Source organism: Tenrec ecaudatus, chromosome 14, assembly GCF_050624435.1.
Source record: "Tenrec ecaudatus isolate mTenEca1 chromosome 14, mTenEca1.hap1, whole genome shotgun sequence".
Lineage (NCBI taxonomy): Eukaryota > Metazoa > Chordata > Mammalia > Afrosoricida > Tenrecidae > Tenrec > Tenrec ecaudatus.
In genome coordinates, this window is record NC_134543.1 from 85,507,343 (window position 1) to 85,524,027 (window position 16,685).

The 16,685-nt window shown below is 56.7% G+C and overlaps 2 protein-coding genes across 3 annotated transcripts; one reads left to right on the forward strand and one right to left on the reverse strand.

The window, feature by feature from the left end:
- Positions 1 to 1,854: 1,854 nt before the first annotated feature.
- On the reverse strand, positions 1,855 to 9,309 carry TMEM253 (transmembrane protein 253). Its single transcript, XM_075530759.1, has 8 exons — positions 9,198 to 9,309; positions 4,516 to 4,623; positions 4,250 to 4,388; positions 3,750 to 3,860; positions 3,601 to 3,657; positions 3,200 to 3,310; positions 2,964 to 3,110; positions 1,855 to 2,659 (listed from the first exon to the last, which is right to left on the reverse strand). Exons 3-8 carry the CDS (start codon positions 4,355 to 4,357, stop codon positions 2,588 to 2,590), a joined length of 606 nt encoding a protein of 201 aa, XP_075386874.1. The 5' UTR covers positions 4,358 to 4,388; positions 4,516 to 4,623; positions 9,198 to 9,309; the 3' UTR covers positions 1,855 to 2,587.
- On the forward strand, positions 6,932 to 15,916 carry ZNF219 (zinc finger protein 219). 2 transcript variants are annotated; one of them, XM_075530758.1, is made up of 5 exons: positions 6,932 to 7,191; positions 12,614 to 12,705; positions 12,938 to 14,345; positions 14,595 to 14,726; positions 14,863 to 15,916. In XM_075530758.1, the coding sequence occupies exons 2-5, from the start codon at positions 12,700 to 12,702 to the stop codon at positions 15,459 to 15,461; spliced, it is 2,145 nt and encodes a 714-aa protein (XP_075386873.1). In that variant the 5' UTR covers positions 6,932 to 7,191; positions 12,614 to 12,699; the 3' UTR covers positions 15,462 to 15,916. The 2 variants fall into 2 exon arrangements, with proteins under 2 accessions (XP_075386873.1, XP_075386872.1); XM_075530757.1 differs by lacking the exon at positions 6,932 to 7,191 and adding an exon at positions 7,297 to 7,705.
- Positions 15,917 to 16,685: the final 769 nt, after the last annotated feature.

A 16,685-nucleotide genomic window follows, 5' to 3' on the forward strand; every position in this document is an offset into this window, starting at 1 on the left:
TGTTTTAAGTATCACTGTGAATGAATAACTTATTCCTTTAATGAAGTATTTCCGTTTCCCTTGTGCAGAATCTACTTGATAGCAGTGAGTTCTCCTTCCAGGAACATGAAAAAAAATTACCCTTTTTGCTTCCTTGAAATTGGATGTGCTGAGTGGATTTGGCCAATGAAGTGTGAGTGGAAGTGACATGGGTCCCTTCTAGGCAGAAGCACTTGAGAGCCCAGGAACATCCCCCATGCTTACTTCACGTTCTGAGCGGGAAACCCTAAGCCTCCTGATGACATGGTGGAATTGGAATCTGGAGATGGTGGGACATCAGCTTGAGTCCTGGAATCAGTATCATGAGCAGAGCCTCCTGCCTGTCTTCCTTGGACAAATAGAATGAGACATTAACTTTTCTGGTTTGTGCTTTGTTTGTTGTAACTTGGTTAAAGGTTGCAGAAAAAATTAGTTTCCCCTTCAACAGCTGCAACCCCACAATATTACATCGTTCTTCCCCCTTTCTGGTCTCCCTTTTCCATCTCGCCTTCTTCCTGTCCCTTCCTGTCTTCTGAGCTGTTCTGGCAAAAACTGCCCTTTTGGTCTCGCGGTTGCTGTTTTCTTCTTCTAAGGAGTGCTTACCTTCCTGGTGTGATTATTGTTCCCTTTATAGACCTAGCCATTATTTGCTTAAAAGTTGAACCAAGGGGCTGAGTTCAGTTTTAACTCTGAAAGGTGCCAAAGGGCCACGGCCACAGCGTTGACTGCTCTCTACTGAGTCAGTACGCCTGGTCTTTTTTTTTTTTTTTTTAAATTATTAGTTCGTTCCACATTTCTCTCCCACGCAGTTCCGTCCGCCTGCCTGGTTTTAAATGGCTGTGATTTGGCGTTGTTGAGGCAGCATAACCCCGTCCAATCTGAGCCATACGTTTCTCCAAGAACTGGAATGCATTCGCTACAGGCCTCTCAGATCACCTGACTAAAAGTTGTTGCTCTCCTTTGAAAGGCAGTGAAAACAAATGGCTGATGTGCGACCCCACCCCCACTCCCTGTCTTCATCTCCCACATTGTCTTCGAAGACAATTGTTTTTCTTCACAACATGAACTCTCCACTGTTGGGACAATTAGACGGTGGAGAGGAGGGCAGAGCCTCCTTCCTACCGGTGGTCCCCACCCGTAACCCAGCTAGAAGGTAGCTATTACAGCTCCCAGGGTGTTCCCCAAGAGAAAGGAGGCGTCTGGTGGCCCTGCGGTGTCGGAGTCTGGTTGCACTCCGCCTTCAGCGGTGCCGCGGGCTCAGCAAACACCTGAGCCGCAGCCATCTCCGGGGAAGAAACCTCCTCACGTGGCAACAGAAAGGAGTGTGAGCAGCACCCCGAGTACAACTGCCTGCTAGCGCCCTGGGACTCCCGCGTCCCTGGGCGCTTCCCCAGCCTGCCCGCGCCTGTTATCTCGGCACACCCGCACACGTTGCAAAATAAATAAACGAGCGGTTGGGGGCGAGCGAGCCGAGCTTCAGCAAACAGCCTCCCGAGATGAAAGGTCGGCAGGGCCGCCGGGAGGCCGCGTCTGCGCAGTGCCGCGCGCGCCCGGCGAAGAAGGGGTGGCGGCGACGCGGGCTCTTCGCCCGGGCCAATTCGCAGAGGCGGGAAAGTCTGGGGTCGGCCCGCCCCGCGCGCCCCCGCGCCCGCGGCCCCGCGCTCCTGACTCATCATCTCCAGCCCCTTTCTCGCGCGCGCTCCAAGTCTCAGGACTTTGGACCTGGGCACCAGCGCGAGGGGCCCCGGTGACAGCGGTTGGGAATTCCCAGCCCCGCCGAGGGCGGGCACCCCTCCCCCGCCCGCCTTCACAGCTGCCCGCGGGAGAGGTGCGGGTCCGTCCTCGGCTTTGGGGTCCCGTGGTCGGGGCAGAGGCGCCCCCGCGCAGGGTGACCCGCCCGGTTCCTCCCCGCACCCGGGGCCAATGGTCGCGCCCGGGGAGATTCTCGGCTAGGCCCCGACTTCCAGAGCCTCGCGTCACTCAGCCGCCACACAGCGCCCCCTCCGCGAAGGGACAGGCCCTTTATTTTCCCAGCAGGTCACGGGGCAGCGGGGCATTCTGGAACTTGTAGTCTCCGCCGGAGTCAACAAGGAACCGGATGGAAGGGACAACTGAAGCCCCCAGGAGTGGGATTCCGAGCTGGCGTGCGCAGAGCCGGGGCTTGGAGTGAATGGGGCTGTGAGAGGTGGACGGAAGAGCGTAGTGCGATGGGGCAGGAGTGAGGCTGTACAGGGAGGTGGGGGGGCAGGAGGGTGAGGATGGAAGAAAAGAAGTGGCTCTCACTGAAGGTTGGCGCCGTAAGAGCCCTGCAGGTGGGTAGGTTTGCCAGGCTGCGAGGTGGGGAAGACTGGCCAGGGCTAACTTCTAGAGGGAAGAGTGAGAAGGGCCTGCACTGAGCAGAAAGATACTGGATTGGGCACAATGCAGGTCTCTGGAGTCCATCAAGCTTCTGCCCTCAGCTGGATGGGGCTTGGGAGGGTTTGGAGAGCACTCCCTCCGCGCAACAGGGGAGCAAAAGGGGAGCATCACCTGAGTTGACCCCTCCTTTCTGGGTCACTGATTTATTGGTTCAGTTTGCTGGACTAGCCACCGTGGGACCATTCTCCAGAACGGGAGCCTCCTCCTCCAACGCAGAGAGGCCCTGAAAACCGGACAGAGACCCCGGGGGAAGCAAACTAGGGAAAGCCAGAAGAAATCCCAGACAGAAGCAACTCCCCACCTTTCCAATTTCTCATGTTGCTTGTGTTCCTGCTGCTCTTTCTAAATGTATGCAGCTTCCTAATGTTCTTGGGCCAGCCCCAGTTCTCTCTAACCCAGAGACCTGGTCATTTTCCGTCTAGGGATTCGGGATGCCCCATCTGCCCACTGATTTCCCTTAAGTCCCACTGAGAGTGGGTGAAAGACATGAGCTGACAGCCACTCCTGTGCCTGCTTCCCAGCCATACCTCCTGCAGCTCCTGGTAGTACAGACTCTGCCTCCTGCAGCACCCTGGCTTCCTCTGACTCAACAGGAATAGGGCGTATGCTGAGGCCAACACTCCTCCTAGGGTGAAGGCTTCCATGCTGAGCTCCAAAACTAGCAAGCCAGGCAGCTGTAAGTAGATAGGTCTGAGGATAGTGCAGAAGACCCTGCCCTCAGCCCTCCCCCCTCCCTCCTCCCACCTTCTTTATTCACCCATACCTGGGAGGGGTCAGCTGAGGTGGGCGCCAAGGCTGTCTTCATCACCTCGACCACCACCACCACGAAGCCCAAGATCAAGCTGCAGGTATTGCAGGTCATCATGGCCCGCACCTGCCAGTGAGCCAGCTCAGCCTGGTGCAGTCTCAGGGACTCACTTCCCTCGCCCCACCAGCTCAGCCAGCTGAAGTCAAAACTCAGTGCCTCCATCTCTACCTCCAAACAGGGTCAGCAGGCCTTCGAAGTTTCTTGCTTTCCCCCCTCAAGCCTTTAGATCCGTCAGGGATAGCACAGGTGACAGAATCAGTCAACCCTCAGGGAGCCAATTGCTCCCTGGACTGAGGGTATATGTGTGTGTGTGTGCTATTTGTGTGGGGGAAAGAACTGTGCTCTTCCCCTCTCACCTTCCAGAGGCGGGGAGCTCTGCGCAGCTCAAGGGTGACAGTCCCAGAGAGGAGACCCTGAATGGTGAGAAGGAAGGGTTGAGTTATGGTCCCATTAGGGAGCGCCCCCACCCCCACCTCCTTCCATGCTCCCTTGAGATGGGTCTCACCAAGGCTGCAGACCCAAGAGGCAGTGCTGTGGCCATGTGACAAGCAGAGTTCAGACAGGCGACTGAGACAGTAAAGGGCACCACAGCGATTGCTAGCCATAGCTGGCTCACCTGGGGGCCAGGGGCAGGACAGGTGAGGGAAAACCTTCAGAGAGTCCCTTCCCTCCTCAAAACCCATCCCTCTTCATCCATCAGGAGTTGGGAGGAATATATGATGCAGGAGGGTATTCAACCAAGGGAGTGAAGGAAAGGTGTATCACTTAAGTTTTCTTCCTCATGTCCTATCTTCATTACTTACCTGTATCTTTTCCCCACAAGACAAACACTATTTGGATTTTCAGGGTCTTGCCTTTTTCCATCTCTGGGTTTCCTCCTCCCTCCACCCCCTCGAGCCTAGCATAGTTTGTGGCACCTAGTAGGTTCTTACTAAGGATGGGTGGAATTGAAACTGGGATACAAGTGGGCATGTGGAAGCCTGGGGTGGGGCAGCCCAGCCTCACCGCCAGCACCAAGAGGTGTCCACTCTGCTGCTGCCTGGCCCAGCGCTGTAACTTTTCCAGACGAATGCTGGGTCTCTCCTGCTTCTGCTGATCAGCTTTCTCCTCCATGGCTCCTCTGACTACTGGAACTGGGTGCTTCCTGGGCTTGGAAAAATGCATTATGGGGCTTGTCTGTCTGGAAGCAGGAGACTCAGCAACATCTCTTTTCAGCTGCCCCCTCCTGCCTTCAGCACTGAGGGACTTGAGGTTCAGGCACTTACACCTACCTCTTATGAAGTAGCTTCTCTGTAGGGACGATGGGACCCAGCAGGGTCCTGGGGTTCCCAGACGGCCTGGTCAGAGCATATGACACATTTCTTCAGGCACAGACAGGGCTGTCAAGCGAGGGTGTGGTGGGACAAAGGTCCTTATGAGGGCCTAAGGATCCAAGGAGTGGCCCTGGGTAGATGCCAGCCTCAGTTCACTCCACTGGATACCCAGCCCCGCCTTCTTTTCCCATTTCCTGTTGCCCCCATCTCTCCTCACTCTTGAGTGCCTTCTCTAGTCACTTGCCTCATTCCCATAGACCTCCTCCCCCTGGGTCCCAATTCCCTCCGATTTCTATCCTTATTTTTCTCTCTCTAGCTTCCTCCTCAAATTACTTGCTCTTCCCTAGGGAGTGCCCAACAGTACTGTCTGGATTGGTCCCTGCCATTACCACTTGCAGCTTTGTCCCCAGACCAGGTAAGGTTTAAATCCCTGGCCTCCCGCCTCGTAGTTTCTTGGCAGTTTTTCTGCCTTTCCATTTTGAACGATTTATGCTGTATCAGGCACTGACTAAGTGGATGGGGGACACTTGCTCACGGACGTGATTGTTTTTGCCTCTGTGACATCCTGCAGCTAGAGATGTAGTGCGGGAGGACCCGAAAGGGTGAGTTTTAGGAAGGATACTGTAATTAATACTAGAGAGAGAGAGAGCCTTGCAGACAGACAGATTTGAACAAGGAGCACAGCTGCTATTTTGAAAATGAGTATCCAACTATCTGAACATCACCTTTGTCCCACTGATAAAAGGTAGCTAATAATATGACTGGAAGTTGTTGACTGAGGCCTGATATGCCTGATGCCCGTACACCAAAGACCTTATTCCGAAGCTGAGCAGAAGCCATGTTTCTCTGCAATAAGGACGAAAACGAAAAGCCAAACTTACTGCTGTCGGTTAATTTCAATCCAGCAAACGTGTGGGGCAAAGTAGAACTGCCTCGGGTTTCTGACAGTCACATCTTTCGCCTGTGAAGGGCTGCTGGGCTTGAACTGGTGACACTGTGTTTAGTCTCCCAGTGCTTAACTCACTGCACCACCAGGGCTCGGGAAGAACCCAAGCCAGACTCACTGCCCAAACCAACTCAAGTTGATGCCGACTCATAGTGATCCTCCCTATAGGGTCGAGTAGAACTGTCCCTGTGAGTTTCTGAGACTGGAACTATTTTTTTATGGGAGTAGAAACCTCCCAGAGTAGAAAGCGCCGTCTGTGGAACAGCAGGTAGTTTCGAACCTTGCGGCCCTTAGGGACCGCAGCCCAACACCACTGTACCACCAGGGCTCCTAGAGTGCATATTCAGACCTACCCGGCTCTATGGAAGCCCTGGTGGTGTATTGGCTATAGGTTGGGCTGAGATCCCTGAGGGCCTCAAGGTCTGCAGTTTGAAACCACTAGCATCTCCAAGTGAGAAAAACCACAGCTTTCTTGTCCCATCAAGACTAACGGTCTTGAAAACCCACAGGGACAGTTCTTTCTACCCTGTCCCATAGGATTGCCATGAGTCAGAATTGAGCTGATGGCGATGATGGGAGATCAAAGCTGGGAAAGGCCCCTTGTGAAGAAAAGCAGAGGCCAGGAGGTCTTCAGACCTATGTTCACATCCCAGATCTCCATGGGGGACCTCAGGAAACTTACTTTGCTTGTTGCTTTGTCTCAAAAGGGCAGTTGATGCCAATCTCAAAGGGACTGCCTTGAGTATTTGAAAATTCATATAAACCAGCTTAGCCCAGTGCCTGGCGTGTAAGTGCTTGATGATGTTAGTGCCTATTATCATCAAAGTAATTTATTATTACTGATAGTAGAATGCAATGGAGACGGAAGACCCCTGTGAAGTACTGCTGAGAGACAAGTTGGCCTTCTCTATCACACACTCAGTGCTGGGCCAACCTTCCCAGAGCACTGCACCCGCTCTCCTTTTCTGGGGAGTGGGAACCCCATTTTTAACGGAGCCAGAGAACTGCTGCAGATGTTCTTCTCCCTCCTGGGTCTCCCAAGTGCGTGCATTTTCTTGGATGGCAATGACCCGACAATGTGAGCCAGTGGCCTTGCATTGAGGAACAGCCACTGGCTGGGAAAAGAGATTCCTTGAGTCTGATTTTCCTTACCTTTAAGCGGATATTGGTTATGTTTCAGTAGGTTATTGTAAGGATTATATGCTATTAACTATGTGCACAGGGACTCAATAAATATTGATTAAATCTGAGTATGCTATTTATAAGTCCTTAGCTCCTGTCTAGACTACTAGCTCTGGGAGGCAGGGTTCCACTCTCCCAAACCGCCCCCCCACGCCCCCCTTCAGGGGCATCCCCCCAGCGCTGAGCACAGTGCCTGGCTATCAGTAAGCACTCAGTAAATATTTGGTATATTGAAGAGCCATTAAAGTGACTTGAGGAATGGAAACTACAAGTCAAGAGGAAGGAGCTGCAATTGTTTATCAAGAACAGAAAGGACCGAAGAGTAACTTTAATAATGTTTCTTATACGGCAGACATTAACTATCTCTCTCATCGCCCGCCCCTCCTCCTCCCCCAAAAGAGAGTCAGAAAATGTAAGGGAGAGGCTTTGAGATAAAACCCCAGGAAGAACTTCCCGAGTCTGTGCATGTTGGGGCAGAAAGCGCGGCAGAGCCAACTCCTCGCCTGGTATGTCCGGGTTTAGGGTGGGAGGGGCGGTCCAGCTAGGAGGCTGGGGGAAGGACGAGATGACCTTTCAAAATCTCTTCCACTCTCCCGTTCCAAGCGTTTGTGCGCCCCACCCCCGCTCCCACCATCCCTCCCTCCCCCCGAGGGCGCCCCCCATCCCCAACTGGCCGCACCCCGCCCCTGGCGGCCGCCTCTCGCGGCTCCGGGGGTCCCCAGCTCCCAGTCCCCGGAGCCAGAGCCCCGCTCCCGCTCCCGCGCGGCTCCCAGCCCCGCCGCACCGCCCCCCGCATGCTAATGGCCGGGCCGCCTCCCGCGGCACACAATGCGGGCCAGGGCCGGGGGCGGGGGACCGGGGAGGGGGCGGGGGCCGGGCCGGGGGCGGGGGGGCCGGGGCCCGGCGCATCTCCCCCGGCCCCACGTAACGCTGACGCCCGCGCCGCCGGCCCGCCGCCCGCCGCCGCCGCCGCCGCCGCCGCCGCCCGCTCCGCCGCCGCCGCCCGCCCGCCCGGGGCTCGTGAGTAGCCGCTCCCCCCCCGCCAGCCCCCCCTCCGCCACCCGGCCCCCGCCCCCGGCCCCCTCTCCCCACCCCGAGGGGGGGCCGCTCCGCGCGCCCGGCTCGGAGCAGGTGCAGGGGGCGGAGGCGGGGGAGGGGCGCCGGCTCGGCCCCAAGCAAACTTCGTCCAGAGCTCCTGGTGGGGGGGGCGCGGGGGGGCGGCGGCCTCCGAAGCCGGCAGAGCTTGCGTGGGGGGGGGACGACGATGGAGGTGGGGGCCAGGTGGGGGAGCTGGGCGAGCGGACACCAAAGGGGAAGGGCCAGCAGATGGGCGGGGGGGGGCGTCTTTGTAGGAGCCCTGAGGGAGGGCACGAGGGGCCTGGGGGCGCTGGGGCGGCCGAGGTAGGAGGCAGAGTGGATGTGTGGCCCCGGCCCAGGTAGGGCTGGTGGGGGAGGGGGCCCCCAAACTCTCCGGGAGCGTGGGGGGGGTGGTGTAGGATGGGGGAGGGGAGAGGATGGGGAGTGCTTCCCTCTGCGCGTCCCAAACAAAGTGTCACAAAGAGCTCGGCCCGCGGCGGCAGCCGAGGCGGCTGCAACTCAGCTTTTGTTCTCCCGGTCAGGGGTAGCCGAGCCCTGGTCTCCTAATAACCCACACCCTGCCCCCACATCTTCCTTCCGCTGTACCCTCCCGGGAATGGTCTGGGGGTGCCCCTGGAAGAACATCTTGTGCCAGATCACAGGCCCTGCTTCACTTGCCAACCTCCTTGGGGTGGGGGTAGTGGGGGGGGCGACGGGGAGGGTTCTGAGGTTTCCTGTTTACCCCCAATCAAAGATGCCACCACTGTGACCTCCTTAGGGTCAGCACCCATTAAGGAGGGCTTAGGACTGGCTACATGTCCCCTTGGCAAATCCAAGTCCCCCAGAACTTTCAGAAGAGGGGTCAAGTTGGGACATGCCTCTGCATAGGATTCGCCATGGTAGGTGGCAGCAGGGGCAGGTGCCCTCTTTCCTGCTGCTGTGCCTGTATTTGAGCTCCCACACCCCAGCTCGATTGGGCGGGGAGGAACAGGTAGGAGGCTTTTCCAGGACCTGGGTCTGAAGTCTGAAGGGTGGGCACATTGAAGAGGGAGGTGGGTTTGAAGGAGCAATCGAGGCAGAGGCAGTGAGGTTCAGAGTGCCCTGGAAAGGACCTCATTAGCTTATAAAACTTCACTGTTGACCTGTCTATGTGAGGAAGGTGGTCTTAACTGTAGACTACCTAAGAAGTTCCTCTAGTGCCGGGTTAAATCATAATTATTCTGAAAGCTAATTTGAGAAGTGTAGGGGGAGTCTCTACACAGGGAAAAACACCAAGTGTTAGAGTCCAGGAACATTATCTAGTCACAAGTAGACTGCACAAGTCCTGAGCCCTTGCCTCTTACACTTTGACACTCCCCACCCAAAACAAAACAAACAAAATCCCTCAAATCCACACACATTTAAGCCACATTACTTGAGGAACAAATGCACCCACCAGTTAGCAGAGGCTTCTGTGGACCGTTCCCGGATATTCTGACCCTCTTCTCACCCTCCCATCTCCCGACTCAGTAAGGTTTGATGGTCCACATGTCCTTCCCTATCAGATTACTCAGCACAAAAGAGAGGTTAGTAAACTGACCTGTTGTAGAAAGATTTCTAAAGATCCCTATCCCTGGCCCTGCATTCCTACAGAACCCAAATAAGGGCACTAGCTAACCCTGAATTCTGGGTGGGGTGGAAAGTAGGTCAGTGCTCCTGTCTGTTGAATTCATGTGGATGGTGTTTAAGGCCTGACTAGGAAAACTTGTGACTGTTGCCCACAGGCAACGCATGTTTGACCTAGGTTTCACGTCATTTCACAGAATCCTGGGGCCCTGTCACTGCTTGCTCCTATTGAGAAAAACCTATGGATCCTGGCACCTGGGAACAGGTGCGGGAAGGAATCAGGAGATCGTGACTGGGACCACGATGGTCTCTGTGTGGGTTTTCCTGGTTTGAGTGCACCCTCTGGGAAAACTTTCCCTGCTGAAGAATTCATCTTCCTTTTGGGCCTTCTGTGTATCACTGTCTTTCCATCCTGGAAACTGTTCATCGCCAGCTTTTTGTTTTTTTTTTGATCAGGGAGGGAAGATGCCTGGCCCCATTCTTGCTCTTCTGTTTTTTTTTTAATGTAAGGTCAGCCTCCCATGTGATAGATATTTCCCTTGTTATCCTTCAGGCAGTTTTGGGGACCTGGAATCTTCTCAGAATCAGAGTATGTGCCCATAGGTTAGTCAGCTATGACCGTGCAGTATTCCCAGCCTCACTTCCTTTCCCCCGCCCCCCTCCCCAACTGCCATCTGCTTCTGAATATACCAGATTGGCTGTACACCAGGATGTTCCGGGAATCCCCAGGAGAGCAACAGAATGTGATGGACCCAAATACGATTCCTCAGTAACTCATTCCAGGATGTACAAACTGTAACTGTTAGGGTACTCCTGATAGCTAATTAAAATTCTTCTCGTTACATCTATTTTCTATTACATCTGTCTATTTTCAGTGACATTCAAAAGGCCAAAATAATCCCTTTGGTATCACTGTTTTTTTTTCCCCTTCGGTGCTTAAATAAGAAAAAAAAAATCCAAGAAACAAAACACTCTGGCAAAAACAACAACAACCCTTCAAAACAAACATATACAACACACTCTAGCATTTTTCAGGGTCTTATCTGGTGCCAAAATAACAAACATGGCCCCTCTACCTCTGGTGGCATAGGGGTTATGTGTTGGACTGGCAACCACAAGGTCAGTAGTTCAAAACTACCAGCTGCTTCATGGGAGAAAGATGACGTTTTCCACTCCTGTAAAGATTTAGTCTGAGGAACCCACAGGGGCAGTTCTACTTGGCCTATAGGGTCGAGATGGGTTGGGCTCTGGAGTCAGAATTGGCTCAGTGGAAGGGCGTTGAATTGAAGGTTGAACTCTTTCTAGCTCTGTCTGTGGCCAAAATGGTTCCTGTGGTAGCCCACTGCTCTCTCCATGGTACTGAATAGGTGGCCATTTGTTTCCGTGCCTTTGGAGTCCAAAAGAGTCCTGACTTGGTATCACAAAACTGTTGAACTGAGAGCGAACATCACTGTTAACTTGTCTATTCTCTTAACTTACAGATGTGTGAAACTGGAAATTTAAGTGGTTTATGTAATGATGCAGGGCTATTAGTAGTCAGGCTGGGGCCACAATAGTCTCGGACCCCAATGCCCGAGTGTGCTTTTTATCGTACCGCTGAGAAAGGAGTGTGTTTGGAGGGTGCAGAGAGTGAAGGTGGGTGCTGTAATTTGGAATCACAAAACTATGCACATTTCATGGTTGCAGAGGTCATTTAATGATCTGGGGATAAGAACACTTAGTTCATCTCCTGCTAATGAAACTATAGCTCAGGTCCCATAAAACTCCTGTCGCCCAAGTTCCACGTGTAACAGGTGCATGCTTCTTCATGGAGTCTTACGGTATCCACTAAAGAGAAACAAGTCAAGCTTTGTACTTCTAGTCTTCTCTCTGCTGATAAGGAGGGCCGATTCTTGGCTCAATTATCTTCTATAAAAGATCTTTAAGTAAAATAATGCTTGAGTCCTCTTCATTCTCAGCAACCCATTTCTGCCTCTTAATACCTATTGTAAGGAAGTTCTTTATATCTCAAATATTCTTTCTACTTCAGGGAAAAACAACAACAAACCCAAGCAGTTTAGGCAGTTGTCTGTCTGGCCTTGACTAATTCTATATGTAAGCAGGAAGGTTGACTGGAAACCTCCTGCTTTTCCTCCCAGGCCCCTTTTTCTATAAATCAGAACTCCCATGTTGCTTTTAAGTCCTAATGCTGACCTCGGCAGCCTATAATCAGAGCTTCCCCCCACCCTCCCACCCCTCCACCCCTTTCTCTTCTTCCCTAGCACTGGAGCTTTGCACATCCCTGGCCTAGGGAATTTTAGCCTGGAGAATTTTAACCCCTTCCTGCCCAGAGCTGTGCTGAGCTCCTATCTGTGCAGATGGCCCAGCCCCGCCCCCCATCCCTCACTCCAGCCTCTTGAGCTGGGAGCCTGTGTAATCCTCCTCTTGTGTGAGGGAGCCTCTCCCCTGCAGAGAGGAGGAAAGCCTGCTTCGGAACAGCCCTGGACAAAGGGGCTGAGATGCCCCATCACACGGCAGGCTCCCAGGTTTGAAACGGGGCTGAATCCTAGCTGGTATCTGCAGTTTTTAACCCCTTCTCCAGGCCAGCAGCGCCCCCCTTAACTTCCATTCCTCCCCTAACTCTCTCTCCTTCCCCTCTCCCTCTGGCTCTCTCCCCCTTCATGCCCCTCCCCCTCTGTCTGTCTCCAGACTCTGCTGCTGGGAGGTGTTTCTCTCCCATGCATGAATGAGTCTCTGTAATGAATGGAAATGAATGGATCAGGAATCCAGGCAGAGGGAGGGAGGGAGGATGAGGGGAGAAGATCGAAAGACAGGGTAAGGGCAGGAGGCAGGACTGTGGAGCCTGGAAGGGCCTTTGACGGGCTGGACTGGGTCTGCTAAGAGTCTGAAAGCAACTGGTCCCACCTGGATAATTGAGAAGCATGGCAAACCCATTCCGTCTGCTCGTCAAACTGCACATACCAATGGACATGGGATATGGGGATCCTGTGATGGTCTTCCACACTGCCTAGGCATGGAATAGTAGTGGGGGCTCAGGAACACCCCATTGAAAGTATCATTTGGGGAAGAAATCGTGTTTATCAGGAGCCTTGTGGGCTTGACAAATCAAGGGGGATGTGAGAACCTCAAGCCCCTTGGATGCTTCAGGACGCAAGGAGAGGAAGGGGCAAAGCTGCAGGAATAGAGAGTAGAAGTCTGGGGTTTGAGGTGACTTAACACCCCCCCCCCCCATGTCTCTTGCTTTAGCTCCTCAGCACCTGTTGCCTTCACTAGCTGCTTCTCCTCCTCTTCCTCCCTGCACTCCCCAGAACCAAAGAATGTGAAGGGGGTCCATGGAGGTGAGTGAAGCTGCGGCCTCCACCTGCAGCCCTGACAAGGGTACTCCCTGACCCCTACCTCTTGCACTTCCTAGTCTTGGAATTTAACTCCTTGGACCTCAATTCCCACCCCACCCCTAATTTCCCTGAGGTGAGTGGGAAGGGCATTTCTGTTTCAGGCCCTCGAGGTCCCTTCATTCGCCCACAACTGACCCTTTTCCACCCTCGGCTTTACGTGCACCTTTCTTCACAGGGCTCACGTCCCCGTGTCCCGGGCGGCCACTTAGCGCCATCGTCGCCGCCTGCTTTCGATGGCGAACTGGATCTGCAGCGCTATTCCAACGGGCCTGGTGTGAGCGTGGGGTCGCCAGGGATGGGCGCGGTGGCCTGGTCAGAGAGTCGTGCAGGAGAAAGGCGTTTCCCTTGCCCTGTGTGCGGGAAGCGCTTCCGCTTTAACTCCATCCTGGCGTTGCACCTGCGAGCGCACCCTGGCGCCCAGGCCTTCCAGTGCCCGCACTGCGGCCATCGCGCCACACAGCGGGCTCTGATGCGCTCCCATCTCCGCACGCACCAGCCGGAGCGCCCACGGAGCCCCGCCGCACGCCTGTTGCTAGAATTGGAGGAGCGCGCGCTGCTGCGCGAAGCCCGGCTGGGGAGAGCCAGGGGATCCGGGGGTTTGCAGGCCACCGCCACCGCTGAGGGCCTGGCTCGCCCCCAGGCTACTGCGTCCTCTGCCTTCCGTTGCCCCTTCTGCAAAGGCAAGTTTCGCACGGCGGCGGAGCGCGAACGCCACCTGCACATCCTGCACAGACCCTGGAAGTGCGGCCTGTGCAGTTTTGGCTCCAGCCAGGAGGAGGAGCTACTGCACCACAGCCTGACCGCCCATGGGGCTGCCGCGCGCCCTCTGGCGACCGCTCCCGCTCCCGCTGCGCCCCAGCCCCAGCCGCCGCCGCCTCCTGAGCCAGAACCCAAGTCGGTCCCTGAGCCAGAGCCCGAACCGGAGCCCACCCCGGCCCCCGCCCCCGAGGAGCCCCCAGCGCCTCCGGAGTTCCGCTGCCAAGTGTGCGGCCAGAGCTTTACCCAGTCCTGGTTTCTCAAGGGCCACATGCGCAAGCACAAGGCTTCCTTCGACCACGCGTGTCCCGTGTGTGGTCGCTGCTTCAAGGAGCCCTGGTTCCTCAAGAACCACATGAAGGTGCATGCCAGCAAGTTGGGTCCACTGCGGGCCCCGGGGCCTGGCTCCGCCCCTGCCCGGGCCCCCCAGCCTCCAGACCTGGGTCTGCTGACCTATGAGTCCCTGGGCCCGGCGCTCCTGCTGGCCCCGGCGCCCGCCCCGGCTGAGCGCAGGGAGCCCCCCAGCCTCCTGGGCTATCTGAGCCTTCGAGCTGGCGAGGCCCGGCCCAACGGCGAGGGCACGGAGTCTGCGCCTGGCCGCAGTTTTGGAGGCTTCCGCCCTCTGCCTTCCGCCCTCCCCGCCCGGGCTCGTCGGCACCGTGCAGAGGAGCAGGACGAAGAGGAAGAGGTGGTGGAGGCGGAGGAGGAGCCCTGGGCCCGGAGCAGGGCGCTGGGCACCCTGGCTTCCCTGCACCCGCGCCCAGGCGAGGGGCCGGCACAGTCTGCATCTGCAGCAGGGGCGCAGGCCAGATCGACGGCCACCCAGGGTACGTACCCACCCGCGCCTTCTCACAAAGGACCCGGTTTTGTGTGTCTTAGAAAGTTTTTCCTGTCTCCTCTTTCCTCCCTGGCGCCTCTGCCACATCCGGGGAACACCAGCGCCCAGCTCTCCCAACAGAACCCCCTCCCCCAAGAGAAGCAGTTCTGAGGGTGGGGGGAGTCGGGGTGCACACCCTCCTGTCTGGAGACAGGGCCTCGGGCCCCGGCTGACTTCCACGTGCTGTGTGTGATTGCAGAAGAGAACGGGCTCTTGGCTGGAGGGACTCGGCCGGAAGGGGGCCGGGGCGCCACCGGCAAGGATTGTCCCTTCTGCGGAAAATCCTTCCGCTCAGCGCACCACCTCAAAGTGCATCTGCGAGTGCACACAGGTGAGGGGGCAGCTGCCGGGACGGGCGAGGGGAGGAGAGTGGAGGGCGTGGGGGCAGGTGAGGCCCAGGGACCATGGGGAATGCCGCGCCAGGGCTGCTGCCTGACCTTGTGACTCTGTCCCACCTTTCCCCCTAGGCGAGCGCCCCTACAAGTGTCCACACTGTGACTACGCGGGCACCCAGTCCGGCTCGCTCAAGTATCACCTGCAACGCCACCACCGGGAACAGAGGAGCGGTGCCGGGCCCGGGCCACCCCCTGAGCCGCCACCCTCTTCCCAGCGCAGTTCAGCACTGCCTTCAGGAGCCAAAGTGGCGCCCCAGCCTGCGGCCTGGGCGGAGGGCGCTGCGAGCCCACGGCCTCCGACCAGCGGGCCTGGGTCTCGTCGGAAGCCGGCTAGTCCGGGGAGGACCCTTCGCAACGGGCGAGGCGGTGAGGCCGAGCCCCTGGACCTGTCCCTGCGGGCGGGCCCGGGGGGCGAGGCCGGGCCCGGGGGCACCCTGCATCGCTGTCTCTTCTGCCCCTTTGCCACTGGAGCCCCGGAGCTCATGGCCTTGCACCTGCAAGTGCATCACAGCCGCCGTGCGCGGGGGCGCCGGCTGCCCCAGGCTGACGCCTCCCCGACCTACACCCGAGCACCCTCAGGGGAGACACCTCCCAGCCCTCCTGTGGAAGGCGAGGAGAGCCCTGGGCTGTCCAGATCAGGAGAGGCTGGGCTGGGGAGTCAAGAACGGTAGGGAGCCCTCTTAGGGGGCCATTAGCGTAGTGAGCTCACCCTGCCAGAGTGGGGGAGCACTAGAGGTAGGTGATAGAGCAGCCAGCAGGGGGTGGCGTGGGACCCATATCCTAGCCCCGGGCGGACCAGTGGTGGAGGGGCAGCGGGTGTAGGAGGGTGGGCGGGAGGTACCCACCCAGCCCAGGGGAGAGTCACAGTGCCTTAGAAGTGGCAGGGGTGAGGGTCAAAGATTGGGGTCCCAGGGTTGGCAGAATTGTGTCCCCGTGGGGGAGCACTCTGCCAGTCTTTGCTGGTCCAATGGCGTGAGAGTTTATTTTTGTACCAGGGGTGGGGGAGGGGGGGCCCTGTACCCTTCTAGCCCCTTAAGGGGCCCTGTAGACGTCGCTATTTTTGGTACGATCCCCGTCATTCCTGTCGCAGAGTCGTGTCCCCAATAAACAGGTGTCTTGAGGCACAGGGCTCTGCGTCTGTCTGCCTATGTCCTGTCTCTTCCCTGGGGCTCTTCTGCCCTGGAAGCAGCCACCTCCTCAGGCACTCTTTTTCACTCAGGGAAGGGAAGAGTGCAGGAGTCTGGGCATTGCAGCTGAGCCTGGGTTTCAGTAGCTACGAGGTGGTGCCCATAAATTAGCATTTAACCAACAGCCTTTTGGGGTGGGCTTCCCCTAAGGCCCTGATTTTGAGAACCGTTAGACTAACCTGTGGTTTGCAACCTCTTTGGAGGTCAAACGACCCTTTCGCAGGGGTTGCCGGATTCAAAACAGTAGCAAAATGACAGTGATGAAGTAGCAACGAAAATAATGTTATGGTTGGGGGTCACCACCATCACCACATGAGGGACTGTGAAAAGGTCGCTACGCTGGCAAGGATGAGAACCGCCGTGTGACAGTGTGGCTTCTCAGCTTGTCTGAGCAGCTCAGCTTCCAGAAGTGGGCGGCAGGGCAGGAGGAGGTGCTGCAAAGACTGCTTTGAGCCTTTGGGAGTCAGAGAGGAGGCACATTCTACGGAGCCCATGCGCACACTGTCGCCGTTGGGCCACGAAGGGGAGCGGGTGCCCCGCAGCCCTGGCTTCCTTCTGTGTCCTAGGCCCCAGGGGGCTCAGATGGGTAAGCAGTAGACTTCAACCGCACCCAGAGGTGCTTTGGAAGGCGGGTTGAGTGGCTCTCTGCTTCTACAATGACAGCTCCGAAAGCCTGACAGAGCAGCACTGTGCTGCACACGGCCACCA